At 37.2% G+C, this 18,519-nt stretch overlaps 1 protein-coding gene across 1 annotated transcript; it reads right to left on the reverse strand.

Annotated features, from left to right (window-relative positions):
- Positions 1-1,931: 1,931 nt before the first annotated feature.
- On the reverse strand, positions 1,932-18,206 carry LOC113509996 (eEF1A lysine and N-terminal methyltransferase homolog). The gene is made up of 9 exons (XM_052901950.1): positions 18,010-18,206; positions 17,378-17,936; positions 16,475-16,615; positions 15,571-15,689; positions 8,247-8,427; positions 6,724-6,901; positions 4,996-5,301; positions 3,696-3,824; positions 1,932-2,236 (listed from the first exon to the last, which is right to left on the reverse strand). The coding sequence occupies exons 1-9, from the start codon at positions 18,099-18,101 to the stop codon at positions 1,962-1,964; spliced, it is 1,980 nt and encodes a 659-aa protein (XP_052757910.1). The 5' UTR covers positions 18,102-18,206; the 3' UTR covers positions 1,932-1,961.
- Between the last annotated feature and the right edge of the window lie 313 nt (positions 18,207-18,519).

Here is an 18,519-nt window from a genome sequence, read left to right on the forward strand (position 1 = left end):
TTAAAAAGAATTTATGTATAGTCTATTTCAATAGAATTTAATAAATATTTAAACAAACGAACAATTAAACACCACTCATAGAAAAGTGCTTATATCTAATTTTGGTACAAATATAATTATGTTCTACAAAAAAAAAACAACGTCAGTTGCGCCAAAACTAGTCATATTAATTCAGAAAGGACTACTAAACTGATTTTAATAAAAAAAAAAATCCAAATAGCACAATAAGAACAAACCATTTTATACCCGAATTAAGAACCTGCTTCTTCAAGAAGTCGGTCCAAAATTTGATTAATTGATCATTTCAATTTGTTACTAATTTAATTTCAAAGGTGTTTCTGTAATAATTGCAACAACGCTTGATTACTCTCTAAAAGAAGTTCTATAGAAATGGGAGACAGGCGTGACAGATATGTATGTATGTATGTAGAAGTTCTATAGAAAACAAACTATATATTCGAACGCAATTTACAATAAGTACTGTGGCGTTACTCTTGAAATAAATTACAATAAATTGATATTAGAATTGTAACGTTTCACGCTCTCAAATTGCAACACTAGCGACATAGTGGTTCCATGTTGTTCTGATAGATTCATATTAGTGCAACTGGCCAATGCAAACTATTGCAAACCGATCCCAAGTCTAACTTAATTTTTAATTGTAGTTTCACGAGTGTAGTACAAAATTGTCATTGGCAATAGATTGGGTTGATACCAATATTAGATTCAAGAGTGTGGCTGCTGATTGAACCAATTTATATTCAATAAAAATATTTTTTACATAATATTATACAGATATTAAATATATCTATGTACACTATAGGCGTATTTAAGGGGAGAATCATTCCCACCCCAAGTTGCGAGCTAAGTTTTTTTTTTTGAATTTATAATGACGGCCCACCTTTTGGAAAGTGGTAACCATCGCCTCTAGATGAGTTTCATAACAGAGTATACTGTTTCGAAAAAGATATCATCCCATGTCGTTGCCATTCCTGAGGACTCATGAACTTGTTATCCTCCGAGTAATGATTCCATTTTAAAGAAACACAGCCAGCAAACACAACTGTTTGTGGTTGAAACATGAATGAGACAGATATCCAAGCAATCAACTTTTGTACAAAGTCTCCCTCTGGTAAAGTTTTTAATTTTGTGTTTATAATGTGCTTTTTTACAAAACCTTACCCTCTAGACGAGTTTCTAAATCCCTGATCTAGAAAAAGATAGCAACATCCGATGTCTCATTCCAACTCATGAACTTGCTATTGATAATGATTCCATTTTAAAGAAACGCCGCAGCACTGAATGTGTGGCTGTAGCCCACTGATACATAAACAATATATCTCCTTTGGAAAACACACTATATCCTGAGGAGATAAAAAGCGTAGTTTTTCAATAATAATAATATAATAATAATCATTGATAGGAAAAGCAGCGATTTTTTAAAAAAGGGCTCACAAAAGAGGTGGAAAATGTCACAGTGACATCATTCTGTTTGAAAAATCTAGTTTTTCAATAATAATAACTGAGAAAAAGAGAAAATATCTCGACCTGGCTCACGAGGTGACCGAAATGTGGGGGGTGACATCCGCCGAAATAATTCCAATCGTTATGTCGGTGAATGGTTTTATCCCAACCAGTCTGGAACAACATCTCAGACGGTTGGGATTCCGAGGCGGCTCACTCCCGGGAAAGATGCAGAAAGCGGTGCTCTTAGATTCTGCCCGCATTGTACGCCGGTTTCTCTCCTTGGGGCCCTGAACCCGGGCCGACTGTGCTTCTGCCGGGAGTTAGTTTGCCATCTCCTCTCCTTAAGAGATGTGAATTTTTCAAAAATTTTAAAAATAATAATAAAACAATACCATTAATGGATTCGCTTAACATTCGTCTACAAGGTCAACTCACTCTGGATTTTTTTAAATACGCCAATGAGGTGCATTATGAACTAGGAGACAATTTATTTTCTATGACATCACAGTGACTGACTGCATAAAGTCTTTCAAATCAACACATCTGACATCCACTAGCCTCTTCTCTCTAGCTGTCGTGTTGAGATTCTTGATGGCTTCCTCAAAATGGTCCATAGAGTATGCTCTCTTGGAATTCGTGGCGATAACTATTTCATTCACCTCTTCATACAATTTTACCGTCACCAGATGTGTGAAGTGTTGTTTTAGGGTTTCAAGTATGGACTCTTGGAGACACTTGTCCCTGCACACTAGATTCAGTATAAAATTACCTGAAAATAGAATGAAAATTGAATGAGAATAATATTTCGAATTTTAATATTAATCACAAATTCACTCTACCTACTCCATAAAAGATTTTGCGTGAAGATAACAAATATAATAATAAATACATATATATATGACGCCTACCCCTCATTTGGTAGTATTAACAATAATGGCTTTAACTTTACCAGAGGGAGACTTTGTACAAAAGTCGTTTGCTCGGACACCTCTGTCCCATTCGTGTTTACCGTGAAGCAGTTGTGTTTGCATGTCTGTATTTCGATTTAAAGCGTAGGATATGGCAGTGAATTTACAGGGTACAGAGGAATAACACCCGAGTCCTCAGGAATAGTAACGCATGGGGGTATCATAGGCGAAACAGTATACTCTGTTATGTCCATAGTACTGCTCATGTGTATAAGCTAGGGTTACCACTTTCCATCAGGTGGGCCGTCTGTCATTCTAAGTTACATGAAAAAAAAATTGCAGTATTTTTGCAATATTTCTGAACCATCAAAACTTACTTACATTAAGGAATTTTTTTTTGTTTGTAATAGATTCAGAAAATACCTTAACCCATTTTAAATGTTATATAGCTTATACGAACTAGGGCATCAGCGAGTAAAAGGTTAGTATTTAAATACTTTGACAGCGAATTAAAACATAAATCATGCAATAAGGTTTAATTGAAGTATTACAGAAAATTTGCTTTTTAATAGATGGATATAAAATCGTCGATTGAAGACAGGTGCTGCAGTATGCATGCAAATCATCTATACTAATTTTTTTTAATGGATGATAATGGAATGGTAACCCCACCCGCGCTATCGGTATACACCGGCGGGGCACCAGTGAAGGATGATAGGTGAGAATGAAGTAGGTCAGTTAGCTCATCGTGACGAATTCAACGCGAATTGTTCACGATGGTTTCCAGGGAGAACCACGTGGAGGTCGACTTAATATTGCTAGCAATGGGGCTGTCAAACTCTATTGCTAACAATTCTTTTTCCCCTCTATACTACGAGTAATATTATAAAGCTGAAAAGTTTGTTTGTTTGAACGCGCTAATCTCAGGAACTAGTGGTTCGAATTAAAAAAAAAACTTTTTGTGTCGGGTAGTCCATTTATCGAGGAAGGTTTTAGACTATATAGCATCACGTTGCTATCAATAGGAGCGAAGCATTAGTGAAAAATATTGCAAAAACGGGGAAAATTATTCATATTTGAAGGTGAGGGATAGGCAGCAGCGCCCCTTTTAAAACATCGTCAAAGTCTTAACTGCGGTTGCCAATCCGCCTGCCAAGCGTGGCAAATACTAGAAAACCCCCCAAGGGAGAGGCTTATGTTCAACAGTAGGTTGTTAAAGGCTGATATGGTGATGATGATGATGATGAAACTTAAAAATATAGCTAATTGAGAACCACCATTTTAAAGTCGATTAAAAAAATTTATACAACAAGAAAATACCATCTTTTGTCAGTATGCTCTTAACATTGTCCAGCACGTGCTCTTCGAGGAACTGCTTCGGCGGACACGAGAGGCCGAGCGTGCGGTCTTTGCTGTCCATATCAAACATCACCGCCTCGTACTGATTGCCTGCAAGTAAGCAAGAAACAAGGATAAGCGAGCCGAAGTGGCAATAGGCTGGTCACAGTTCGAAGAACCGATAAACGACGGAGAAAAAAAGGTTCTTGAGTGGCGACCCCGTACGGGCAAACGCAATGTAGGACGACGCCCCACTAGATGGAGTGACGACCTTAAATGCATTGCACGGAGTTCGTGGATGTAGGTGGCTCCGTACCGTTCGTTATAGCAATCTATGTCCAACAGTGGACGGATAATGGCTGGAACGGTGATGATGAAATAAACAAGGAATTTCAATATCGTATGGATCTCAGGCTGGCAGAGGTATCCAAGCAATCAACTTTTGTACAAAGCTCTATCTTTTAATGGATGATAATAGAATGGTATCTCTGTCTGAGCTAACGGTATACGCTGGCGGGACACCAGTGAGGGATTATAGGTGAGGATGAAAAAGCAGGTCAGTTAGCCCATCGTGATGAATACACCTGGATTTCAGCACGGTAATTTCCAGCGGGGCGGGGGGGGGCACATGGAAGTCAACCTATATTGCTAGCAATGAGACTGGTAGTCCGCATGTTAGTAAACAATTCCTTCCTATTACCACAAGTAAGTTTACCAGAGGGAGACTTTGTACAAAAGTCGATTGCTTGGACACCTCTGTCCCATTCGTGTTTCAACCGTGAATTTACAGGGTACAGAGAAATAACACCTGAGTCCTCAGGAATGGCAACGCATGGGGGGTGTTATGGGCAAAACAGTACACTCTGTTATGTCCATGGTACTGCTCATGTCTATAGGCGACGGTTACCACTTTCCATCAGGTGGGCCGTCAGCTTGTTTGCCATTCTAAGTTGTATAAAAAAAACAAAAACAAGTTGTATATCTCCCCCTTCCCTACCTACCATATTAACCATCAATCTCCGACCGCTATTCAGTCCACGCACGTTTTGCGATACTAATGTTAAAACTAGACTTCGATCAGTGATCTATCTATCAATATTTATCTGAAGATGCCTCGTTTAGAGTTGATCTCTATGTTACCACGCATCCATTATTTTTACCACATATATCGTCATAGTCGTAGAATACTGACGGATCTTTATATGTAATATTCGTCAGATCCGTCAGTATTCTACGACTATGATGATATATACAAACAGTTCAATAAGGAAAATAAACTGACCAGCCACGGCTTCGTCCTTCAAAAAGTCCAGGCCATCCTTGATTTGGACTTGCAGATCTTCATCCGTGGTCAACTCGAAGTGATTCCTGGCTACGTCCAGCATAGTAGGATCTATATCCACCGCGGTGACCTTGAGGCCATCGAAGCACTTCCTGAGGAACATGCAGAGGCTGCCGCCGCCCAGCCCGAGGACCGCCACCCTGGTGGAGGGGCCCCGCGAGAGCTGCACGCCCACACACATGAACGAGTGGTAGAACGATATGTGGCCGAAGTCTACCACCGTTCTTGGTTTGTTCTTCTTTTTTACTAGAATTAAAATCAAGTAAACATTTAAGACTCTTTAGACAAAACATATCTGATTGGTAGATACGTTTTCGTTAGCTCACGCATAAGACGAGTGGCGGTCCTCCACCGTGCGTTTTTCAAGGCACTTTCTTCCACGCACAACCACTCTTTGGAATCAACTTCCAGCAGCAGTATTTCCGAACCGATACGACAACATAACCTTCAAGAAAAGAGCATATTCCTTTTTAAAAGGCCGGCAGCGCGCCTGCAATGCCGTAGGTGTTGTGGGTGACCATGGGCGGCGGTAGTCACTTACCATCAGGTGAGCCGCATGCTCGTTTGCCCCCTGTGTTGTAAAAAAAAAAAGACTGAAAAAGACGGCGAATGATGCTGTCTCGTTCTCTCTTTCGCCCATAATATGACTAGACGAAATAACGCGGTAGATAGAGAGAAAAGAGTGTTAGACGCCTCCACTTCACATAAATCTTTAATACTGTAATGCTATAAATTAAAAATACGTTATAAATAATTATAAAAAAGATTTCGCCGTATACGTCAAAGAATACTGTGTCAAAGCAACTGATACTGTGTCATCCACAGTAAGTATTGTGTCATTACTCCCTGAAAATTGAAAATTTCCACCTTATTTTTACAATGGATGATAATGGAATGGTAACCCTATCTGCACAACTGGTATACATTGACGTGGTATAGCGGTAAAAGATAGGACACTATGAAAGCAGAAAGTCGTTGTTCTCTCTGTGTTATGTCCATGGTACTGCTTATGTCTATAGGCGACGGTTACCACTTTCTATCAGGTAAGTCGTGTGCGCCGTGTCATTCTAAATTGCATAAAAAAAGGACTCATAGTACAAGTTGTACTTAATTTAGCACTAGATGGCGTTAGGTGATATGTCTAATGTTATTTTTTTTAGTGGATGATAATGGAATGGTAATCCCGCTTGCGCTATCGGTATACGCTGGCGGGACACCATGGAGTGATGGTAGGTGACGATAAAAGCAGATCAGTGCTAGTGGAATTCGTCACGATTCAGATAGCATTCTAGTAGAATTCGTCATGATGGGCTACATCGTGACGAATTCCACTAGAATTAACCACGATGGTTTCCAGGAGAAACCGCGTGGAGGTCGACCTGATGGGTGTATTGCTAGCAATGGGTCAGTTTTTTTTAATGGGTGATAATGATATGGCGGGGCACCAGTGATAGATGACTGATGAGGATGAAAGCAGGTCAGTGAGCCCCCATCCTGACGAATTCAACTAGAATTAGCCACGATGGTTTCCAGGAGGAACCACGTGGAGGTCGACCTGACAGAGTATATTGCTAGTAATGGGGCTATTTGACCCCTTTACTAACAATCCCTTTCCCTCCTATCTAACGTTATTTATAAAAGGTCCAACAATAAACCACGACAACTCACTCGTCTTCAACTTGGCCTCGGACTGCACCAGGAACTGGTTGTCGAGGAACACGAGCCGGCGGTGCGTGGCGCCCTCCACGTCCACGTCCTCCACCACGAAGTCGCCGGAGACGGCCGAGCGGCCCTCGTGCACCCTCACGCGTCGCCCCACGTCGCTGCCCAGCGACACGAACGGGATCTGAAGGCGACAGAATTATATATTATCAAACAGGATTCGATCAAAATAAGTATTTTTAATTTTTTTTGACAACACAGGGGGCAAACGAGCATGCGGCTCACCTGATGGTAAGTGACTACCGCCGCCCATGATCACCCACAACACCAGCGGCATTGCAGGTGTGCTGCCGGCCTTTTAAAAAGGAATATGCTCTTTTCTTGAAGGTTATGTTGTCGTATCGGTTTGGTAATACTGCTGCTGGAAGTTGATTCCAAAGAATGGTTGTGCGTGGAAGAAAGTGCCTTGAAAAACGCACGGTGGAGGACCGCCACCGTGGTTTCTCTTAACAGGTAAATAATTAAAATGCTTTATATTCAAGTTCTCTTTTATCTCGTCTACATCGGTAGGAATACATAAAGATACATATATACAATGACAGAATTACAAAATAAAAGATGGACAGAAAAATAAAAACCAAACCTCTTCTTTTTGAAGTCGGATTGGGGAGGGGGACAACCCGACTTCAAAAAGGAGCTTCTAAATTCGATAATAGAAATATATATAAAAATAACGACATTAATATATCGTTATTATATATTCGATAATAAATATATAAAATATACATAAAAAATATTCGATAATATTTTTTTATATTTGTTACCTCATAATTTTTTTTTTTTTATTTAAATGGATATACAATTTGGTCCCATAGATTTTTTTTTCAAAGTCAGTCAAAATAGTTTAGTATTTAAATTAAAAATAATTTATTTTGCCACAATTGAAGGCGGCTTTTTGTAAAAAAAAACAAAACCTAAACCTGAATTGATTCAGTCAACTTACTAAAAATAATTCACCATTTAGATAGAAAAAAAATCCATACCCGTTTATAACTGACGGAGTTATGAGATAATAAACTAAAAAAAACAACCGAATTGAGAATCTCCTCCTTTTTTGAAGTCGGCTGAAAATTAACCATAATCATTGACGTATTAAGATCATTTTAATAATAATAAAAAAAGGCTGTATATGTCATGTTAGGCATTTTCTGCGACGCTGAGAAGTCCTGGGGTGGGTATCCCCTCCCCTTAGCAGGGAAAGGGATTGTTAAGTAATGGAGACTGAGAATCCCATTGCTAGCAATATACCCAACCAGATCGACCTCTTCGCGGTTCCCCCTGGAAACTATCATGGTTAATTCCTGATGAATTCATCATGATGGGCTAACTGGCCTGTTTTCATTCTCATCTATCACCCTTCACTGGTGCTCCGCCAGCGTATCCCGTTAGCGCAGGCGGGGTTACCACACCATTTTCATCTATCAAATCCCCCCCCCCATAACGCCTATACTCGCGGTCGTCGCTCGTACCTGTCCAACGAAGCCGTACGGTATGAGCATCTTGGCGGAGTGCGCCAACTCGTCCTTGACGGCGTCGAGGCTGTCGAAGCGGTGGCCCCTCCGCAGCACGGCCACCACGAGACGGCCGAAGCGCGCCGAGTCCTGCAGCTGCCGCCGCCCGGCTGGTGTACCGAACAACCACTCGGATTCTCTGCGAATACGGAATTATGATATCTACTTAATTTAAATACATTACATTACAAACACTTTAGCTGTGTAGGTCCCGACCTTAGATTATATAAATAGGGCCTCGAACCTCAAAAACGGATCAACTTTTTATAAGACAATTGTCAAATTACCTCTTTTTTTGTCAGTGTTCTATATTATACTTACGCATAAAATGTATCTTGACGTATTATTTAATAAATAGAATGAATGTTACGCAAAAAGATGCAGAAATTATAAGACAAAATAAATAAAATAACCAGAGGGAGACTTTGTACAAAAGTCGTTTGCTTAGATACCTCTGTCCCATTCGTGTTTCAACCGTGAAGCAGTTGTGTTTGCATGGCTGTGTTTCGGTTTGAAGGGTGGGCATATGGCAGTGAATTTACAGGGTACAGAGGAATAACACCTGAGTCCTCAGGAATGGCAACGCATGGGGGGTATCATGGGCGAAACAGTACACTCTGTTATGTCCATGGTACTGCTCATGTCTATAGGCGACGGTTACCACTTTCCATCAGGTGGGCCGGCAGCTTGTTTGCCATTCTAAGTTATATAAAAAAACGTAGATTACACACGTAGATTTCGTGTAAGGTTTAGACGAGATAGGTAATCGAATTTTATGAAAGATTTCAACAAAAACAAGATCAAAATAGCCAGTGTTATTTTACCAAACACAATATTTACGTTTTCTAATACGTCTAATATGAATGGTCTAAATATAATAAGTACAGATGCACTGGCGTGTTTATGTTCGCGTACGATGCATTGCGTTGTAGTATAAAGCCAGGGTTGCCAGATGTGTTTTTTTTTATTTTTTTTATATATATATATATATATATATATATATATATATATATATATATATATATATATATATATATATATATATATATAGCCTGCGGCTTCGTCCACGTGAACGGAATAAAATTATTTATTCTATTTATGTAAAGTATATTGTATATAAAGTACAGGTTTTTCCAAAGGTCGTTCAACTACAGACGCAGGTGCAGAGTTGCTTAGACACGTATTTGCTGCATGGGAAACTAAAATGGATGTGATAGGTGTTTTTTGTGAGCTTTCTAAGGCTTTTGATTGCGTTGATCATAATACATTGCTAAAAAAACTTGCTTTTTATGGCGTCAAAGACAATGCTTTAAATTTAATAAAATCTTATCTATCTGATAGAATACAGAAAGTGAAGATTAGCAACGCTACGTCTGACGGGTCACTTGTGCAAATGGGTGTACCTCAAGGATCTATTCTCGGTCCATTTTTATTCCTAGTTTACATTAATGATCTCCCATATGCCATGCAGGATAGATGCGGCATAGTATTGTTTGCAGACGATACTTCATTGATTTTTAAAGTTAATAGAATGACTAATAATTATGACGATGTAAATAGTGCTTTGCGGCGTCTCCTGCACTGGTTTACAACTAACAATCTTATGTTAAACGCTAAAAAAACAAAATGTGTTAATTTCTATCTAAAAGTTTCAATACTAATTGCAATATTAAATTAAATGACGAATCTCTCGAATTTATAGAATCTACTGTCTTTCTAGGAATCACACTAGATAATAAAATACAATGGGGTGCACAAATTCAAAGCCTTGCAGCGAAACTAAGTTCAGCAGCTTTTGCCGTGCGTAAAGTTAGACAGTACACTGATACTGATACTGCTAGATTAGTCTATTTTAGTTATTTTCATAGTTTACTCTCTTATGGAATATTACTATGGGGAAAAGCGGCAGATATTAAGAATATATTCATATTACAAAAACGTGCCGTTCGAGCGATCTACTGTATGAAGAGTCGTGACTCATTAAGAGAGAAATTCAAAGAGGCAAATATTCTCACCGTTGCTTCTCAATTTATATATTCAAATATTCTATATGTTCATAAAAATCTTGACTTATTTCCAAAAAACAGCAATATTCATAATATTAATACTAGATTTAAAGACAAACTTGCTGTCCCCAAGTATCGTTTAGAAAAAGTTAATAGGTCTTTTATGGGAATAGGTATAAAAATTTACAATAAGATACCAAAGGATATGTTGGAATTACCCTTAAATAAATTCAAAACATCTGTTAAATCATATTTACTGAGCAAAGCCTATTACTCACTAAACGATTACTTGAATGACGAGTGTGCATGGCAATAGTTGTTCATGCACTGAATTTTCATTTAATGTTAGACATAGACACCTATATAAATATACATTGTAAATAAACTGGCTTTAAAAAAAAAGTAATTCAATTGAGTTTCTTGCCAGTTCTTCTCAATTGGATCTATATACCGAACTGGACGGTAGGGTAAATATAAAATTATAATGTAAAAATTTGACGTTCATAAGCGGCTAAAATGTCCTACATGAATAAATGATTTTTGAATTTGAATTTGAATTTGAATTTACATGCGGCAAACATGGCCTCAAAACTAAATACATATTAAAAAAAAAAAACATAAACATGAATAAAACGGAGGACATTAAACAAGTGTTTTCTTTATTAAGAAGTTAAACACGAGTCTTTTTTATGATTTTTTTTTATAATTTGACTTTCAAAAAAGTTTTATAAAAACTCTATGGCCATTATTAAACATAAGTAGTTTAATGAGTAACAAACAAATAAACAAACTCATTTTCACACTTGCAACATGAAGTAAAAACTTACGCAAGAAAAGCTGCGATATGTAACTAGTATATAGTGTTGCAGGCGTCCCAGCCTAGGCTACAGTAACTATTTATTATCAGACGGGCCGTACGCTTGCTTGCCAACTTTTTCATATAAAAAAAAGCTAGTCTTAATATATAAAGATTCTGGGTGACGCTAATCTCCGAAACGGCTCAACGTATTTTAATGAAATTTTGTAAATGTTCAATGATTTTTTTTTTAATGAATAATAATAGAATGGTAACTCAGTTTGCGATATCGGTATACACCGGTGGAGCACCAGTGAGAGATGATAGGTGAGGATGAAAGCAGGTCAGTGTGAAGAATTCCATGGGAATTAACCACGAACGGTTTTCAGGGGGAACCGCGTGGAGGTCGACCAGATAGCTAGATATATGCTAGCAATGGGCCTGTTAAATACCTACACTAACAATCCCTTCCTCCCCAATGTGTATTGTTTGTTCTAACTTTTAAATGTTCATAAAAAAATATATTAAAAAAAAAAAACAGAAACACTGATTTAGTGCTACAGAGATCCACACGTTGCAAGTAATAATTAATTTGTCAGAGTTGTACGCTTGTTTGTTATCATTACCGTATAAAAAAAGTATGTATACAAAAAAAAAATACTGATTATAGTATCAAATTAACTTCGGTTCGTATTCAAAATAACTTTTTTAAATTTTACAACACTTCTATTATTCGATAATTTATATAGGCTGCAATTGTGTAAAAGAGTTTTTACTTTTAGAAACCACTAATGTAAAAAAAAAATCAAGTAAAAGAAAAATCTACTCAAATAAATAAAAAAAAATACCTACCTGTATAAATATTTTTCCCAAATTCGTTTTCAAATAAGAATGTACGTAATATATTTTCTGAATTCGATTTTCAAATAATAATATAGACAATTTATTTTTCCCAAATTCGATTTTCAAATAACAATGTAAATAGGTATTATATTTTTTTTTCCAATTTCGAATTGCGAATAAAAATGTAAAATATAATTTGCACTAATAACCGCGTGTCCGTCCGTCCATCGACTGCGAGGTGTTTGGTGCTTTTACGGGCGCAGTTGTGATCATGGGCAGGCATCCAAACTCTGGAGGCGTTGTTGCAAAACATACACAACAGCATACGTGACCATCCGCTAGTAGGTCCTACGAGAACAGCTTTGACCTTATGGAAAATTTATATTGTTTTACGCAGAATTAATGATGGAATAAGATATCAAACGAAAAAAAAAACTGTTAAATAGAACTCTTCCATTTTGAAGCGATTTAAAAATAGACCAACTAAAGTGAGCGGATGCAATGCGAGTGTATTTTAGAACTTATGCAGATAATGGGCTTTTATTTTGGCCAAAAGTTTTGCATGTAAATATTATATTAAAAATAAACGTAATGACTAACTCGCTTATTCATTAAAAGTAATACCTTCTAGAAACTTACCTTTTAACTATTACACTGTTTTGTCACTTTCTTTCAAATTAAGAATTGAGCACAAAAGAAAGAGACAACACTGTTCAATAATTAAAATAGGTTTATAAGAGGTTTGACGTTTTTATGAATAAGTGGCTATGTGTAGTTTAAGGACCGTTTGGGACCCTTAATCATGAGTAGCCCCGAACGCTTATGGCGCAGGATCGATAAGCACGAAGGCAAGTTCAGGCTCACGAATCGAATGAATCGAATCACGGCCGTTATAACTGAGACATATATCCGGGGACAAAATTTCCTTCGTATTTCGCGTATAGTTGGCGTAAAGTCTAGTTCGATCTTAAACTATCAAAACTGTATACTATACACTAGCGACCCGCCCCGGCTTCGACCGGGTGATATCAATATAAGAAATGTCCATGATAATGGGCATTAAAAAAATGCTTACACAAAGGGAAATTTTTTATAATCCCATTTTACAACTCGTTCGCGGATTTACGTCAATGCCGGAGACTTAATTATAATTTTTATTAAACATGTTTTGTAAACACATTCGCGTTGTTTACGTGTTATTTTCATTCCTATATAAAACCCACGCTTCACGATGAATCCCGTAATCAAGATAAAATCGTGTTTTTATCTAAATCTATAAATGGTACGTCTATTTTTGTTTGTTTGCGTGTTGACACAACAACTACGATACGCTCGCGTTGTTGACATAACGACACACTGCTTTTCAAGATTTCAGAACTACACTTTCATTGGTTCTTTTTTTTTTTTTTTTTGGTGGGTGAAAATGGAATTGGGACATACTCTAATGGACTGCCTACGTTATCGGTGAGAGATGATAAGTGAGCTAAAGCAGTTTAACCTATCGTCTGTATAAGTTTGTAATCAAATTGTTTAGTACCTAAGGTTAATAACAGATGGCGCTGTCAAAAAGTTAGACGGCGCTATAATTTTATTTGTTATCTAGACTAGATACATGTATTATAATTGAATAAAAAAGTTTCCCATGTACAATGATCCAACATCACCGGTTTGTTTTATTTCGATACCAGAGGGCGCTCGTCCATAGTTCAGTGCTGGATTGTGTGTACATTAACCATGATGATTTTTCAAGAGAAATCAAAGCCAAGGTCGACCTGATAGGCTATATTGCTAGCAATGTAGCTATTTTTTTAATGGATGACAATGAAATGGCAACCCCGCCTGCGCTTTCGGTATACACTGGCGAGGTACCAGTGAGTGATGATAAGTGAGTATGAAGCAGGTCATAGCCTATCATGACGAACTTATCAATAATTAACCATGATGGTTTCCAGGGGGAAAATTCTTCACTACAACAAGCAAACCTGCAGGCCAACATGTTACATCTAACAGCCAATGCGCTACACAATTACCTATACACAAGATGATTTTTTAAAGAGCATACTCTTCTCTCATTCGTGTTTTAACCATGAAGCAGTTGTGTTTGCATGGTTGTGTTTCGGTTTGAAGGGTGGGATATGGCGTGAATTTACTGGGTACAGAGGAATAACATCTGAGTCCTCAGGAATGGCAACGCATGGGGGGTATCATGGGCGAAACAGTATGTTCTCTCTGTTATGTCCATGGTACTACTCATGTCTATAGGCTGTGATTTTACGAAATAATACAACAAAGAATTATTTCCGTATCAACGTATATTCGATACAAATTTTAGACAACTGCAAAACAATAGAAGAACTATATTTGAATTAAGAACTATTTCTTTTTCATAGGCAACTGTTACCACTTTCCATCAGGTGGGCCGTCAGCTTGTTTGCCATTCAAAGTTGTATAAAAAAAAATACTAGAAAGAAAAATAGTACAATAAAGTGTTACAAGCAAACAAATAAACAAACAATCCTCCTGTTGAAACCTGTTCAACCGATTTTCTCGCTGGCCACTAAGACATTTGACAGACCAAACTAACTGCCTTTGACAAGACAAATGAACAATGTGAAAAAGACTCTATTTTCCGCGCTTAGCCTCTCATTTGGGCCGTTGTGCGTGTGACTCGTGGCTAGTACAGCCAACCTAGCTCTGCCCAGAAGCGCAGAAGCTTCCTGGGTTCTTCACATGCCTCACGGAGCGACCTCACCGTTCCGAGAATTTCTGAACGTTGATGGGCCACAGTCTCACATTCCAGGATTACGTGAGCAGCCGTTTCTTCGGCGTCGAAACGGCCTCGACATAGAGGGCTGTCTGTGGCTCCTATTGTGTATAAATGTTTGTTTAATGGACAATGGCCCGTTATTGTCCCTATTATTATTTTGAGGTTTTTTCTATCTAGATGTAATAAACGTGTTGATAGTCGTTGATTCAACGTAGGTACGGCCAATTTTGAAAGTCTGCAATCAGCAGCCTGTATCCATCTTTGGTTTTGTATGTCAGCGGATTTTTTTTTTTTATTCCACCACAACCATATTATACACTAATTGGCAACAATAATATAAATGTACACACAGTTGTGGGAGACTGGCGTCTAAATTGGGCAGCGAGCTGCCTGTATCTTAGATCACCAGGCCCCCCTCCTCAGAAACAAACATCAGTAATATATTACTAACTGCCATCATGATAAGGAACAACAAAAAATAAAAATAAACACAAAAAAATAAATACAAAAAATACAAAATGTGGTAAATACACAATAATATTTTGTGAATGTACATACTATTGATTACGTGTAGCTAGAGAGACGTGTGTGTGCGTGCGTGCGTGCGTGCGTGCGTGCGTGTGTGCGTGTGTGCTTGTGTGCTTGTGTGCGTGTGTGCGTGTGTGCGTATGAGTTTATATGCGTGTGAGTTTGACATATCCATATTCGAAATTGCGAGAACGGAAGAGGAAGAAGTGGATACGGGCCTACCACCCTCATTTTGACAAGTAATTGGTTCTATTATTTCTATGCTTACGACGTCAATATTTAGACATTCACGACCTTTCACCTCTTACTCTCTTATAATATAGTATAGATAATATGACTCACCTGCCCTGTGGCACAATGAATACTGCATACTTGTTGACAGCCTGAGACCCCTTCTGGTCAACCACATACAATGTGTACCGCGGCAGCTCCTCGCCCGGTTTGTATAGGTCCAATGACACCTGTGCAAGATACCATCACACCTTACTAATGTAATACAATTGTAACTCCATCCAAAGCTTTGGCAAGTCTTTGGAGACATATTGCGTCACTCTGCGTGTTCTACCGTTTATACAATGAATTATGCTGACGAGGAATTGTCCAATATATTTTTTTATGCAACTTAGAATGGCAATCAAGTTGACGACCCACATGATACCAAGTGGTAACCGTCGCCTATAGGCATGAGCAGTATCATGGACATACCCCCATGCGTTGCCATTCCTGAGGACTAAGGTGTTGTTACTCTGTACTTTAAATTCACTGACATATCCCACCCTTCAAACAGAAACACAGCCATGGAAACACAACTGCTTCACGGTAGAAACACGAATGGGATAGAGGTACCCAAGCAAACTATTTTTGTACAAAGTCTCCCTCTACTAAATATGATGGCCACGGCCACTTTCAACCATCGTACAGTTTGCCTTACAGCACGGTTTCAAAGATGTTTCCTGCCACGAATGCTCAGGTTATGGAATGAACTCATTGTCGAAGTTTTTCTTGCTAACTGGCCTGTTTTCATTCTCATCTATCACCCTTCACTGGTGCTCCGTCAGCGTATCCCGTTAGGGCAGGCGGTGTTACCACACCATTTTCCCCCACCAAAAAAAAAAAAACAGATACTATGAAAAATGGTAATAAACATACTATATTATATATATAGGCTACTTTTTATCTTTACCGCATAGACAAAGTCACAAGTAAAAGCTATTAAACTAGCATACTTATCTCAGTTTATGATTACCTCATTATCATCATCTAGATTTGTTTTCGCTAGTCCATTGGTGACAAAAGCGGCATCTTGTGCTGATTTCACATATTCTCTCACCTCCTCGGGTCTGCTCAGCCTCAACATCTTCTCACCTGCCATGCACACTTCCAGTATCTAAACAAAAGTATGAGGGATAGAACAATAATGATTTACTCAACAAAATGACTAGAAAAAGAGCTTTAAGCTAGAACAATCTGCTTTCACTAGATATAGATACTAGCTTTTTAACAGCTACTGCATACATGTGGACTCCAAAAGCAGAAACATCAATTAAAGTCATTGGTTTTTTGTTCAATTTAAATATTCTTTTCTTATTGTACGCACACTAGTAACGAATGCTTCTTTTCAATCAGGGTTTGCGGAAAAATCTTTTACAGAGTTAATATTACCTATTGTATTATTCAAAATAAATTACAACAGTATAATTTTTAGTGTATAATAAATAAACTAAACTTTTAATAAATAAATATTTTTTTGTGTATAATAAATAAACTAAACTTTTAATAAATTAATAAATTTTTGTGTATAATAAAAACTAGAAATAAATCACTTCTAGATATCACATCAAAATTAAACAGATACCAGTTCTTAATTTGGACTTTCAAGAATACAACTGTGATAATCACATCCAAATTGGTGCAGTAGTTTTTGTGTGATGCCATTACAAACACATAGATAGACACATTTACATTTAAAAATTATTATTAAGGCATCTATTGATCTTATTAAGAACCTGCATATTATTGTTTCTTAAACATCTCCTTTATAACGACTATAAACCCTAATAGGGTAGTCAGAGATATTTATTGATTATCAACATTATGATAAATGCAATAACAAAATTAAAGTGAAATTTTGAAACAATTCTAGACTTACTTGTTGTGGCATTTCTTTAAATTTTGTAGCGATAACAATGAAAACTGGTAATGTTGTACCATCACCGCTCTCTGCATTCTTCTCCTCGGCCTCGTGGCACCGAACAATTCGGAACATCCATGATTTGTCACAGAATGTTGATAACAATTTATCCAATATATGACTTTGTAGCAATGATATACAGACATAACGACCACCAAGCTTCAAGACTCTCTTTATTTCTGCAAAATATTTATCAATTCTCTTTTGGGTTTCATCACCATCATCTGGCATTAAAGCGTCCAACGTTCCTTTATCAAGAACCGCGTTAAATTTGTCATTTTCAAATGACATGTCCGTAGCATCCATACAAACAAATTTCATTCCTGTTCTGTGTGAATTTATTGAGGTCATTTGCTTTATGACGACCTCTGAAACGTCTATATTTATTATATTTGAGTATCCCACGTCGTACAGATCGGCGCTGAGGCTTGAATTACCGCATCCCGTGATAAGAACAGCATCCTTCGGTTTTATGTATTTATGAATGTGTGCACACAGCTCTAGATATTCGCCGTACCTTAAAAAATAAATGATCATGTTCTGTTTACATGTTTAGGTTATTTATAGAAAATATAAAAGTTCTAACCTACCATTCAAAAGCTTTAGCGCCACGCTTTTTGAAGAATTTATTCCAATAGTCTTTTTCACTGAATTCCTTGTGAGTTTTGGGTAACAGGTTCATAATGGAGATTATATTTTCAAAACGAAATAAAGTATTATTATGAAACTTCCACAAATGTTTATGTGCTATTTTTCATATAAAATTGTAAATACAAATTCTAATGACTACTTGACAACTTTTTGACATTAACATTTTTTTTTTTTTTTTTTTTTTTTTCTTTTTTTGTGGCGTTCACCCCGATATTAGGGTATTTTGCCAAGAACAAAACGGGGAAACGATAATAGTAATAAAAATACCTAACACAAACGAATTTAGAAAGGATAAGGATTAGGTCTAGGATATTTATAGGATATGAAGGATATACTTGTACATATGAGAATATACTTATAAATATATAGGAAAAGCAATTGATGCAACTATAAATATATTCATGTAATATAACTAAATCTTAATATTGTTATCATATATATATGGAGAT

Source organism: Galleria mellonella, unplaced genomic scaffold, assembly GCF_026898425.1.
Source record: "Galleria mellonella isolate WM207_F2 unplaced genomic scaffold, CSIRO_AGI_GalMel_v1 utg83, whole genome shotgun sequence".
Taxonomy (NCBI): domain Eukaryota; kingdom Metazoa; phylum Arthropoda; class Insecta; order Lepidoptera; family Pyralidae; genus Galleria; species Galleria mellonella.